Source organism: Ammospiza nelsoni, chromosome 1 (genome assembly GCF_027579445.1).
Source record: "Ammospiza nelsoni isolate bAmmNel1 chromosome 1, bAmmNel1.pri, whole genome shotgun sequence".
NCBI lineage: Eukaryota > Metazoa > Chordata > Aves > Passeriformes > Passerellidae > Ammospiza > Ammospiza nelsoni.
The window spans coordinates 102,322,007-102,336,071 of NC_080633.1; the positions used below are offsets into that span (position 1 = coordinate 102,322,007).

Here is a 14,065-nt window from a genome sequence, read left to right on the forward strand (position 1 = left end):
TCAATTGGTGCAAGAGCAAGAAGAAAAAGGGCTGGTTATGGACTAATTTAAAATCATTGCCATTTGTCACCATCTCCAAACTTATTACCCTTGAGTTAATCTGGCAACTGTATTGCTGGGAACACTTATGCAATAAATTTGAAAGTGACTCTCAGGGCAACCAAACCCCCTGACTTGTGCTAAGTGGCTTTTGGTTTTATTTTTATAACCATCCTTTCCTCTTTTTTTTCTCCTTCGTATCTGGAAATTTTTGTCTAGTAGGACTCAGTTTCACCATGCTGACCAGCATATCACAACATCACATAGGAGATGCCAATACATCTGTGTCCTTGATTCTCAGCCCAACAGAAACCACAAGTTTGCCAGAATTAGGGCTTGTTCAGTTCTTACAGAAAGCAGTGAGTTTCAACTTTCTCTTGGTTCATGGCTGACAGTGGCAGGGGAGAGAACCAAACAAAACCCACACAGGTCAAACCCTCATGGGGGCATTGATTCAATAAAAGCACTGCAGCACTTACTTGAAGTTACACACATGCTCCAGAACCCTGGTAAATCTGGGCCAAAGTAATAACTAAACACATGGGGATGTATTTAAACAGCCATGAGAGCCTATGAGGGGAAAGCATCAAATATGATCATTGAGTTTGTATTCATAGATGAAGCAAGAAATAATAGTCATGGGCTGACAAACACAATCACTACTGTACAGCAGAATGTGCTTCCATTTCCTGAAAGGATAAATGCAAATCCAAAATACAGCTAACAAGCAGAAGAGCGATTCTAGCTTCACTCTCACTCCACATAGCATCATCTCAGCTCTTCTGTAGGGGATATGGATTCAACCCTTCTCTCTTCTATCTAGGAGGTTCTTTGCTTCACACAGGGGACAAAAGTTTTACTTGAGGATATGCTCCAAAAAATCCCAAAGATACATTTTCTACATCCAGTATTATGAAAAAGTTTCAGTTCTTGCAAATCACAAGTTCTCAAAGTTCTGAGATTAATATTTTACCTCTTGCCCACCCTCACAGCTTTATATTGCTAGTTTTGCTCATCACTTACTACATTCTGCACCTTTTAATGGAATGGAAGGGAGAAACAAAAAAGAGAACCCTTTTCCATTCCCAATGAATCAGTACATAAAGGATGTAGAGACTGTACAAATAAAGAGGAAGGGCAATAAAAGAGGGGTTTAAAAATGCATAATTCACATCATGCTGTTGTTGCTGTTGAGGTTGTGCATTGCTAGAATCACTGATTCTAGTACAGGAGGCCAAAATTATATACTATTATAACAATGAAGCAAAATTGTTATCTGAAGGGAAGAAACAATATAGTTACTGCAATGAAAACAACATCAAAAGGTATTACCTGATATCAGACAGATCACATTTGTTTCCAGCGATGGCCATTACAATGTTTTCAGGACCATGTTCTTTTAGTTCTTTCACCCATTTTTTCAAAGTATGAAATGAATCCTGCATCAGAGAAATAACAAAATAAGCTACCAGCACACTCTCTGCCAATGTATTTGCCTATTTTTTAAAGTAGAGGAGCACAGCTTTGGCAGTATTAATGCAATAATGATTATATAGATCACAAGACTGGAAGATCACTTATCTATCTATGCAATTTGCTTTTCAAGCTTTAGGCCATAAGGCTTCTTCAAATTAATTCTTGAACTTGGACACTTCCCTCTTTTCTGCTACCCCTCCTCCCTGCTCCAGTGCAGCACTGAATATTAAACTTCCAGTGATGAAGAAACTACCCCAGCACATCTAATAGCTCATTTCCTTCAACTAATGTGAGCTTCATTTGTCTAATTTCATTTCTGTCCAGCAGCTTACCATTTCAATCACTGTCATATTTTTGATAATATCCAATGGAGCTTCCACAGAGATGCCCACTCCCCTGCATTTCCAAATCCATGATCTGGTAAACCTCAATTTGCTCATTATAAAACTGAAGAGAGAGGTGACAATTCACTTGGCTTTTTTCCCCTCCAAGCATGAAAATCAAACTCTATCTGACACTACCTAACTTTTAATAGTAATTTTTTTATTTCTTTACACCAGTGAAGTAGTAGCTTTAAGATAACACTTATTTCTGGAGATCCTAATTATAATGCACAGTTGAAATTCTTAGTGACAAAGTGAGCTCCCAAACAGATGATAAATAATTTTTCCCCTTCAGAAATGCACATAAGAGTTTCCTCTAAATCAGCAATGGCTGCATCAGTGCCATTGAAGGTAGAGCCCTATCAGTCACTTGGGGAAAAAAAATCCATTCTGCTTTAATGATTAACACTGAATATTAAGCATCAGAAAGTGAAATACACATTGACCTTCCTCTCCTATTTCCCCTTCTTTATTCTGAGAGTTGTTCCACATAAGCTTGGAGAAAGGCTGGCAAACCAAAATTTAATTCTTACAATATATTACAAGATAACTGTAAGATATTTAAATCCAAAATATCAATCCAGCACGATTCACTCTTCCTCACCTTTTCCTGGCAAATTAGCAGTGGAGAACAGCACTGCTGCACAACAGTGACCACCACTGTCAGCGACAGATCACTGCACTAATGCACTGGGGAACCAAACCTGCCCTCCCAGCCTCGGAGTAAATAAGTCAATTGGCAAGAAAGGAATAAAATGCCAGTGAACTCTCCTGGCCATCCATCCATTAGCACTGCCTCTAAGTCTGCTATATCAGCAGGGGTTTGTTCCTAAAGGAGTGAAAGAGGCATTCAGCTGAGATCTCCCAGCCTCCTCTGCCCGAGAAATGAGCCAGAGAAATTAGGGATCTAAAAATAAAATTTTCATTCTAAACAAATAATGTTGAGACAAAAGGTCAGAGACTCATGATTTCATTATCAGTTTGAAAATGAATAAATGATGCTTGCAATACAAACATGAAATTATATGCTTAGATAAAAAGAATTAGTTTTAAAATCAGTAATATGCAAACAACTTAATTTCTACTCAGATGATAAGGCTAACAGCTGCTTTTTGTAGTAAAAATTCAACTCCACACAGAGAACATAGGTGGTGGCAGTAGGGAGTATTGCAGGATATGAATCCTGTCTTAGTCAGAGGAAACCCAAAGAAAATTGACAAAATGCAGTCTCAAACCTTTTGTCTACATGAAGTTGAAACAACACAGAAGCAGGACTTTTATATTTAATGTTTTAAGGCAGTTGGATACCTCCAGCCAGATCTACACAAACTACCAAAGCATATACATGTCAGACAAATTAAATTCTGCAGTTGTGGGGTTTAACTCCAACTCAGGCCCAAACAGAGGAGTTAACACAGGCAAAAAGCATCCCAAAGGTCTCACCTGTTTGGTGATATCATACACTATCACAGCTGCTGCTGAGCCTCGGTAGTACATTGGAGCCAAGGAATGAAACTGTTAAAACACAAAACCCCAGGAGAAAGTATCATTAATAAATAGAATTATCATATGCTTTGCCAGGTCTCAAAGACTTGCCATGGCAGGACCACCCCCTTTCCTTCATCCCACAGAGAACAGACCTTATCAGTGGTCACCCATCTCTCATTTTTCTTAAACACAAAGAAGCCAGACCTCCTTTATCTTGTGCCGTTCTTCATCCCACTGAATTTACACAACCAGCCCTCACTGATTCAATGCACCAGGACAAGTTTTGACAGGAAGATCAACTGCACTTGGAAGCCCAACCTGATGGCATAGGGACCCCCTCCCCTGGCAAACCACAATCTTGCTGTGTAGATCTAAGACTGGATTCAGCTCGGGTTTGAATTTTGTAAAACACTGCAAATGAGTTGTATCTGAACACCTGTCTTGTTTAACTATCCTATATTATGATAAGATATTTCAAAAACCGTGGATTCTTGCAGTTGCTCTTCAGCTTTTTGTTTCAAGGAAAATATTCTTTGAGGAGAAAACCCCTAGAAATAAACATGTTTGTTATAACAACTGAAGAACAGCATAATTTTCATAATTTACCAATGACTAAGCAGCTGATTTAGAATTTCAGCTTACAATTACAATTAGAGTGAGGAAGTAAAAAAAAGTCATTCTGCTGATTCAACTAAGCTTAGTCTCAAACAAACCAAAAATAATCTTTCTGGGAAAATGCATTCAGTCTCAGTATGCTCACACAGCCATTTGATAATTTTGTGGGGGGAAGCTATCTGCAAAAGCTGCATATTAAGCTGCAGCTAATAACTGAGGTCAGTGCCTAAATCAAATACATTATCAGGGCAGGGTCTGAACCTCACTGCCCAGCAAACACACACAGATCCACGTGTCACACTGCAAACCCCTGCACATTTACTGGACACATCTTTTTCCCAGATCTGTGCCTACTGACTGAGCACTTAGACTTTCAGCAGCCTCCACATTTCTTGCTGTTTCACGTGCAACAGATCAGGCAATTTATTTGCGGTGCTGGTTGCCCTGCCAGTCTGCAAGCGATTTATCACAGACCACGCACACCAGCTCAAGGTCGGCGCTTTCTTTTGTAACAGTGTGGATGCACAGCAGCAGTGACAGATGGCCAAGTGCTCAAGTGTTTTGGGCAGCGAGGCAGGTGGGAGAGCTCATTAATAAGGGAAAACAGCAGGAAAGAGGATGAGAAAAGAAAGAGGAATCAGTCGAGAAGCGTGGCCTGAAGAAATGGGATCAGCCAAGATCCTGAGGGAGTTGGGTAGATGTGTGCTTTCTGGGGTTTTAGTGTGCAGCTTTATTACTTGCATGCTTAATGCAATAAATGCTTTCCAGAATTTTTAGTCTTCTAAATCACAACAGAAATTTTCAGTATGTTAGGACAAAGCATTTCAGTTGGAATGAACCTACAACAATCATGTAAACCAAGTGCCTGATCAATTCAGGGCTGGCTAGAAGTTAAATTATCTTGTCAAGGGCATTGTCCAAATGCTTCCTAAACACTGACAAGCTTGAGGCATCACTTCGGATTACAAGAAGGGGTTTTTCAAGTATGTTAACAGCAGAGGAGATCTAAGGAAAACATTGGACTCATTATTTGTTTCTCAATCACTGTGGCCAAGGTATCCCACCTACTACCACACCCCCAAAGTCCTTCCCAATCACAAAGGAGTTTAGGAGGGCATCTTGCCTGGTTGGCTCACTGAATGTCTGCCACTAGAAGTTATCTCCTACTGTCTTCAAGCCAAGACCATCTCCTCAACATAAGTGTTGTGTTGAAGTAGTCTGAAAGTCAGGAACCTTAACCATGGAGGGTACATCTGACCTTTCATAGTGTATGCACACCCCTCCCAGTCTATAAACTCCAGGGAAAAAACATTCAAACCCTATACACATGCTGATTTGGTCTTAATCTAGATTACATTTTAATCTAGATTACACAGTATTCATGAATTTACAAAGAGCTCTCAGATAACAGTAATCATTTCACAGGAGCCATGCAGTTAAACTCACATACTCCAAATTCCTTCAAGACTGGCCCTTGAAAGCACACTGAGAACCTGTACAATATCTTGGTAATTTCTCTCCCTTTACTTCTGACCAGCTGACAAGAATACTTCCCTTAATAGCTGTTTCACTGAAGAATGTTTGCAGAAAGAAAAAAAAGAGCCAGAAAGCAAAAAAAAAAAAAAAAAAAAAAAAAAAAAAAAAAAAAGAAATGTAAAACAAACAAGCAAACAACAATAACAAAAAATGCCCTTTGTCATTCTCTTATTCAGGCTAATAAACAAACATAAAAATACACTATGTCCCAGTCACAAGAAATCACTGTTTTCTACAACAAAACAGAAAAAGCCTCTTTACAACACTGAATGAATGAAGAGGGGCTGAAAAATTGTAACTGCATGAATTTCATGATCTAATGATAGACTCTCAACAAATGTGCTTCATGAACATGAATTTTCCAATATCGTACAAATTATGATGTTCAATTTTTTTTTTTTAATCAGTGTCCAAAAGCAAAGTCCTCTTGAACATTTTTCTGGCCTAATTAATTGGAAAAAGAGAGTCACACCAAATTAATTAAAGGGATGCAAAATACTAATCTGCACATTTTTTACCTGCCAAGGACCAAAAGTGGGACAGTTGCCCAAAACAAGTGACACACAAAAAAACAGCTCACAAAATTATATCTCACGGGACTACCCTCTGTTTTATAAATGACAATGTCTATAACCTTGATTTTATAGTTCAGTATTTCTGTAACCAGTAATTCCCAAGAAAATTAGGATAAACAGAAGCAGTTTGAGATTTGGCATAAGAACAATAGTGCTTGAGAAGGGCCCCCTAAAAATGCTCAGGCAGGCACTCCACACAAGCACTCAGGTCACAGCCCCAGCTTTCCAGGGAGCCAGCCCCTCCATGACCTGCAGCCAAGGGCAGCACTCTGCCAGATGTCACCCCTTCCTGCAGGCAGCAGCAGCTCACACCCCCTTGGCCCAGCAGGAAAACACAGACCAGGAAGAGATTTCCATCAGCTCCCACCATCACAAATAATCACACTCCTAACCCATTTCAAATGCTGATCAATGTTCTGCCTAAAATAATTAGTTTTCTTTTTTCATTATACTGCTACAGGGATCATTACTTTGACAATTAATAACATTTTGAATTCCTAATTACTAAATTACTTGTAATTTACTTGCACCTTGACTTAGTAAAATTAAGGGATCACTGCTTGCCTTTAGCTGAAATATTAATATAGAGTGACAAACTTGCAGATTTAGCTTTGCCAGTCTTCTATACCAGGCTCTTACACTCTGAGGTGAAAGGGAGAAATCAGAGTCTAATCACCTTTTCTTGTGCCTGGTCCAGCTTCAGCTCATTTTTCCTGACTGCTGGTGACCAGGTTTCTATGCAGCATTATAGACATTGAACAAACAGCCTTAACTGCACATCCCCTAACACTTTTCTCTTGGCTGCATCATACTCACATGATCATCCTTCAACTGGTGAATACATTCAGAGGTGGCTTTGCTCCCCTGTTTCCCAAAAAAACCCCAAAATTTAAAAACTCACCTACAACTTTACAGCATATATTTTTGTTAGGAGCAAAAAATACAGAACCTTGGTACTTACACTACCAAACTTCATCTCAAGTGCTTTCCACCTTCTAAGCACTGGGGAAACCTCCCATCTCTGCATAATGAGTAAATTATCATTAGCAGGTCACCGACTGAGAGAATTTAGAAGTTTCACGCCTCTAATTCTGTGTCCACCAATAAAAGTTTCCTATTTGCCCAACTGCATCACTCATTAGTCCCATTTTGCTTTGGGAGAGGCTGATAACAACTGGTGAGGCTGAGGTTCCTAATCCACACAGTGCCATGCTCAAGTTGCAGGGGTACATTTCCCAATCCAACAGCCAGACTGAAAGGACCGCTCAAAATACAAATAAGAAACTTATTTTCCCAAAGACGTGCCAAAACCCGGAATCAATTACTTCATGCAGACTTCCAGAACTCTCCTCCTGGGAGACACACAGCATGCTGCATACCTGCAATCACCTGAATCCTGGAGCAATGCTGACTGGGCTCAGAGCACCTTCCTCCTTGTGCTCCTCTACCAACACATCCACTTTGCCCTTGTGTTCCACCATCTCTGACACTAAGCAAAGAAGGGAGGCCACATGTGCATTATGAAATTTCCTCTGAAAGCAGAACCCAAGGGTCCAACTAGAAGCTGCCCAACCCTTTACAGCTGTAGACCCCAATAGTACAGGGAGCAAAATCAGTCTTACATGGTGCAAATGCTAGCTGAGCATGACCAGAGTTTCTCTCATTGATTCCAGGAGTATTTTGGGATTCTGCAACCCCTCATCTGGCCATCCCAATGAAGTCAACAGAAGCTTTGCCCTTTCAAAGGGCAGAAAGATGGAACCAAGTAGCCATTAACGAATTTACCACCTATTTAAAAGCAGTGTAGTATTTTGCTTTCTGCATCCTGTGCATCTCATCTCAGAGGGGTGTATTTGGCCACAGGTAACACCATGTTTCCTCTTTACCAAAAGTAAAGAATGGGGAAGAAGGAAAACCATCACATTCTATTTGGAACAGAAAACCAAAATCAAGGGAAAACAGTGTAAATCACACCTGAGCTGTGGTAGTGGAAGTCTCTTAACCCTGTCTAATATAATGCTGATTTAGAAAGCAAAACAGAGGCCAAATGAACACAGAAATAAAAAACTACCACTCCTGCTTGTTTATATACAGGCTGACAAATGCTGCTGAAGACAGTTGGGATTCATTCAATCTGCCAGGCACACCAGGGAACATTAATTCATGTCAGCAGCTCTCTGCACCATCCTGTGGTGCTATATCCCAAGACTGGCATACAGCCACAGCAGGGCTGCCTCTCCCCAACTCCACAGTCAAGAGGCAAAAAAGCAAAAACAAAACCAACAACTACAACCACCACCTAACTCCTGCACTTGGTAGCTTTTACTATTCTAGACTGTAAAGAACATCACCTGCTCTCACTGCAAAAGGATGATAATTCTGCCCATAAGCACAGCTGGAGAGGATAAGGGAGCACAGACTGAGCAGCATCACACCAGTGCTCAGCAAGTGTTGCACTCTTTGAATTCAGCTATTTCTACACAGTGCCTTCTCAAGCACCTGCAGGTGCACAGCAGCACAAGATTTGCTTCCTGACAGCTGTGATCATTTGACTAAATTTCATTCCCTTTCCTATGAAACTCCTCTCTCACAACATACGTTGCATCAGAGTGGCCAAGACCAAACCACTTGGTTCCTCTCAAAGTCAGAGATCCTTACTCTTTACTCTTTATCTGGGTGCCACTAAAGGCAAGGACAGCCACAGCCTCTGGCTCAGCTGCTTGCTGACATGCACAGGCAACGTCACAGCACTGCAGCTTCCTTCCCCTTCCTGTTACACCCACTCACAACTTCTGTACTCTTATCTCAAACATACATCAGGTCCCTTTGCTCAGCAGGCCATTCCCACACAGGTGATTTTCAGAGTCCTGTTTCTCCTGCCCTTGGCCCTTCCTGCCAGGCCACTCCCAGAAAACCCCTTCAGTCCTGTCCCAAAAGCCACCTGCAGGACACTTGCCCAAGTCTGGGAAGTTGCATTCCCCACTCCTGCCACCTTCGAGGCAGTGGCTGCCAACAAACAGAAAACCGTGGTGTGCAGAGAGAAGCAAAGGCAAAACCCAAAAGCATTAAACAGATTATCCTGACACACAAAGCCTCTGGAACAGGGAGGGATACAAAATTCCTGACATTCTCAGCTGGCAAAGAGCAAATGGGAAAAATGTTATGCATGAAAGCCACTTTCAAATACCATTTAGCATTTTAAAACCTTGAGTAGTTTTCCTTACATGAATGAAGGCTGAAATTCCAGTTCTCAGGATTTGCAAGCTGAGTAAATCAGGAAAGAGCTGTCTCTGATCTACAGGTATTTTTTCCTAGTTAAATTGAAGATAAAATATATATCTATAAATTATATCTATAAATATATAAAAGAGTGAATATTTTTTTCCAATGTCCAAGTATTCTTCGACTGAAGAAGGAAAAATCTCAACATTTTAGGTCAACCTTTTAAAGTTCTTTTCAATAGGCAGAAAACGAACCTTTGCAACACCACAGAAGTGACCTGTGCTTAGCTGTTCTGAAGTTTACAGTCATTAAAGAAAGGATGCAAAAGACACTACACCAAAATCACGACTCACCATCAAGATACAAGTGCTGCAAGTTTGCTGAAGATTAAGGAAAACCACATTTAAATGCATCCCTTAAATTATTTACTGTGCTTTATGCTAACTCTGAAAGTAGTAAAAATAACATATTGGCTTGCTAGCTCTAATGCCGCTTGTGCTCTCACACACTGCCAAATCACTTGTCAACATTTGCAGCATGCAAGAGGTCCTCACACCACACACAATGAACCACCCCACCTCTGACTGAGCTGTGGGAGACCATCAAAGCCACATTTATGACACCACAGAGCAAAATTCAGGCTGCGTTTTGCCTGCAGAAATAATTCAAGTCATTGATAGATGGTGTTGTGCCACTGTCTCTGAATCACCAGGACAACTGCTGCCACTCAGAAAAGAGGCAGCTATAAAGAGCTGTGGACATGTCATCAGTCACTCTTTTCCTGAAAATGGAGAAGGGTAAAAACCAAAAGAAGAAAAAGCTCACAACTCAGAATAATTCCTATCGAGCTTTAAACTGGGCTCAGGAAATTGAGGCCTCTTCTATTAAACAAAATTTAAAGTCCCAGAGTTCAACACAGTAAATTTTAAAAAGACAGAGATAAATTTTCCTGCCCTAGAAACCCTCAGACTGCCTGTTTGCTACAATATTCCTCAGCTGGCAAAATGGAAAGCTGGCAGCCACCCAAGGTATTCAAACAAAACATTGTAATTAAAAGCTACTTAGGGCACCATGAACCAAAATATATGCTAATAAAAACATCATTAACTAACTTGCGAGGAGACTCTTCTTGGGGGAGGGAATCTTTGCTAATAACAACAATTATTGGGCATGTAAGTCCCATAGTCTGCAACAATTCAAAGCTAATGGGGAAAACGTGAGACAGGAGGGGGAAAGTGACATTTGGGAAATTCTGGTGTGGAGGGAAAGTGACTGTGAAGAAAAGAATAAAGCAAGTTTGTTAGATAGCACACCAACACAAAGCAACCAGGTCCACAGAGAGCAGTACTTAGGCACAGAAGATAGGGGGATTTTGTGAAGTGTTCTACCAGTTTGTTTCTTTCTAGTCAAGAAAAAGAGAAAGAAAAAAAGAAACCAAGATAAAAGGATTAAGAAGCTCTCTCTCCTTTTGTAATCATGTACTGAGTGAATTTTTCACCACAAGCCACATACCCCTCTCCAGGGTCTCCTCCTAAGAAGCACACTCAGCACTCACCCCCACCAGGGATATGACAGAAAAGCTTTTAATCTCCATTTTCTGCTGCATTATTGTCACTCTGCAGCATTGACTCTAAGCTAGCAGTTTCCCAGAGAAAGTCATGAACAGGGAAATGAAAACTCATTAAAAAGGACAAATTCATGCACGAGGATCATGGTGGTACCACTCCTGTTGTTCTGCCTGCCTGCTCCACCATGGTTAAGCTTTGAAAGTTTTTAACTTTCATGGCATAAGTGAGGCCTCAGTTAAATCTCAGCCAGGGCTCTCTGCTGTGAAGGCTCCACATCAGCACAGAGACACAGCTGGCACAGCTGGGGGAGCACAGGGCACCCCAGCTCCAGAATAAGCACAAGGCTTGCTTGGCCTTGCATTTAGGAGAGTGAAGTCAAATGAAGGCAATGTTGAAAGAGCAGGGAGTCCTAAACACTGCTCTCAGCAGTACAGACTGACAAAACTGACAGGCTTCAGCAGTGGGACACAAAGCCTCAACAAAAATTGCAAAGAACAAGGGAAGGACAATTCTCAAAGCAGAAACAACATTCAGAAGACATCTATTAGTACATGGTGAAAACAGCAATAGGGATAGGCTGGAAATGTTGGGTCATCATTGCTGGTCAGAGAATAATCAGAAAAAATTACCAGGGGTAGACATTTGTTCCTGAATCAGAAGGAGGAACACAAAACAAAACAACCAAAATTTTCTGATTATAGCAAGAAAGATATTGAGAAGCATCATGTGTTTAGCTGCAATGTAAAACAGGAATGTTCTAGGACAGGGAATGACCTGGACCAGTATGGACCTCACCTTGGGAAACTTGTCTGCCTCCATAGCCTGCACTCAACGCCAATGAACTTTGTTTACTGTATGACTCTACACCTTCCTAGTCCTAGTGAAGGACTGGGAATACACTGTGCAAACACAGAACAAATAGATGGTCCCTGGACTAATTAATGATTACTAATTAATGAAAACCTTTACCATGCCATATCTGTAATAAATTCTAAGCAATCTAACAAAGGTTGTGCTGCTCACTGCTCACCACAGTTTCTCACACACACATACAAAAAAAAAAAAAAAAAGGAAAGCAGATGTTTGGAAAATGATGAACTAAAAAAAGACTGAGAGGAAACATAAGGGACTAGTTGGGAAGGATGAATTGTGTGTCCAAGAGTTAGAGCTCAGTCACAGATTTCCTGCCTCAAATGAGGCATCATTTTTTTCAGTAAATATGTAAATATGAATATTACCATTCACCAAATTTTAGAGGGCTTTGAGAGTCCTTAGACTATGTAGGAAAATAGATAAATCTTGATATAAGTATTAATCCAATTGAGTTTTGTGTGTAAAGTGCTAAAAAAAAAAAACAAACCAAAAACAAAAAACAAGGAGAGCAGGGCAGCAGAGGAAAAAGAGAGAGAATAAGCAAGGAAACTGAAACCATGGGAAAGAAAACAGAACTTTTGCTAGCTCTTGCAATAATTAGTCAGTCATCAGCTCCACACCATTCAAGGGAAGGAATTAGGCTTCAAATATGTTTTTCAAGGTCTATTTTCCCATGACAAATAACTTACTGAATTGTTATGAGCCAACAGATTTCATCAGTCACTTTATCTCACACTGTGCATTATAAATAAAAGCACAAGCATTTCCTGCAATTAAGAGTAAAAAAATCTTCTTTGCCCACAATTCACATACAAGGTATGGAGAATACAGTAGGATGTATCAGGACTGACATCCAGTCTGTATAAACACCTCATTTTATCCCAACCTAATGTGTGCATAGCTACAATTTCCTATGAAGAGACACTGGCCATTTCACAAGTTTGATATTCTAGAAGTGTGCATAGGTTTTTCCATTTCTCAAGGCAAACATGGACATATATTAAGAGAAACCTTCAGCTCTACCATCTAGAGTCTAGTACTGCATACTACTGTCACTGAGGCTATTAAAAGAAAAAAAATTATCAACCAGACTTACATATAGTCCAGATGAACTAATGCCTAAAAATCCATTATGCTTTGGTTTTGGTTTTTGTTTTGAAAAGTCAAAGGAAAAGCTGCTCAATCTGAGCAATTCGCTTCATACACTTGAAAAAAATCAAGATAAAAACCCAAAGTGGTTCAGGTTGCTGGTGGTAATTTCTTATAACATAAATAATAACAGCAGACACAAGCCATGCCCATATTCCCGGTCCCAATCCAAGACAACACCAGAGTCACCACCTAAGTTCAGACCACCCCAGCCCATGGGCTGCAAGTCAAAACCTTCCCAATGCCAATGAGAGCTGCCACAAGGAAACCTGATGAAACCAGAGGGGAACTGGATGCTGCTGGGGCACTGCTCAAGCTGTCTTGGGGAAGGTGGCTGACAATTCACCCCATGGTTTGGGGTTTTTTAGGTAAGTGGCATGGTCAGCCTGTCTGCATTTTCATCATCCAAGGAAAGGGAACCCACATCCTTGGTGCCTGCTGACCACCTGCACTGCAGAGCCTTGCAAAGATGCAGGAGGTTGATGCTTACAAAGTCTTCTGAAGATGAAAGGTTTAGAAAAAGTACAGCACCACATTAAGAGAGAGCAGGATAATGAAAGCATTCTGCAAACCAATACTCACCCGTTCCTGACCAGCTGTGTCCCAGATCAGAAATTTATGAAGCTCATTCCCACATGGCACAGTTTTAGTCATGAAGGATGCTCTGGAAATAAGGAAGAAAGAGAAATTTGTAACATAACTGACACTCTGAATATGTAACCAGTAGACCTTAGTGAGTTCTTCTGCATTAGACTGCATTTGGGGGAAACTCCAAAACATTGATGAAATACCTGCAGAAGTCTCCCTTTTCTCAGATAGGACACATGCTACTTATAGATGCATTTTTTTAAAAGAAGGGAAAAGCCTCTGAAGTTCAGAGGGCATTTGTTCATGGGTCCAGGAACACAAATGCTCCTGCTGCTTGTTAACTCCATCTTCTTGGTGGTACAGACCTGAGAGAAAGGCAACAGACAACATCAGGTGCCACTTTTCACTTGAACATATGAGACTGGATCACCAGGGAACAGAAAAGTCACCTGCTGGAGTGCACATGGTAAACAAATGCAAGAAAGTTGTTCTCCATTTCAACTGGGATGAAGAAGTCTTGGTAGTTTCTTTTATTTTCCATAGGAAATTAGAT

General features: G+C 40.6%; 1 protein-coding gene across 4 annotated transcripts in view; it reads right to left on the bottom strand.

The window, feature by feature from the left end:
* The window catches only part of RAB31 (RAB31, member RAS oncogene family), a 62,434-nt gene that overhangs the window by 19,014 nt on the left and 29,355 nt on the right, over window positions 1-14,065 (bottom strand). For all 4 annotated transcript variants that reach the window (XM_059469382.1, XM_059469400.1, XM_059469375.1 and 1 more), the window contains 3 exons: window positions 13,507-13,588; window positions 3,342-3,413; window positions 1,372-1,478 (listed from right to left, as the gene is read on the bottom strand). In XM_059469382.1, the coding sequence (XP_059325365.1) occupies window positions 1,372-1,478; window positions 3,342-3,413; window positions 13,507-13,588 (261 nt within the window). The remainder of the gene's footprint in view (window positions 1-1,371; window positions 1,479-3,341; window positions 3,414-13,506; window positions 13,589-14,065) is intronic.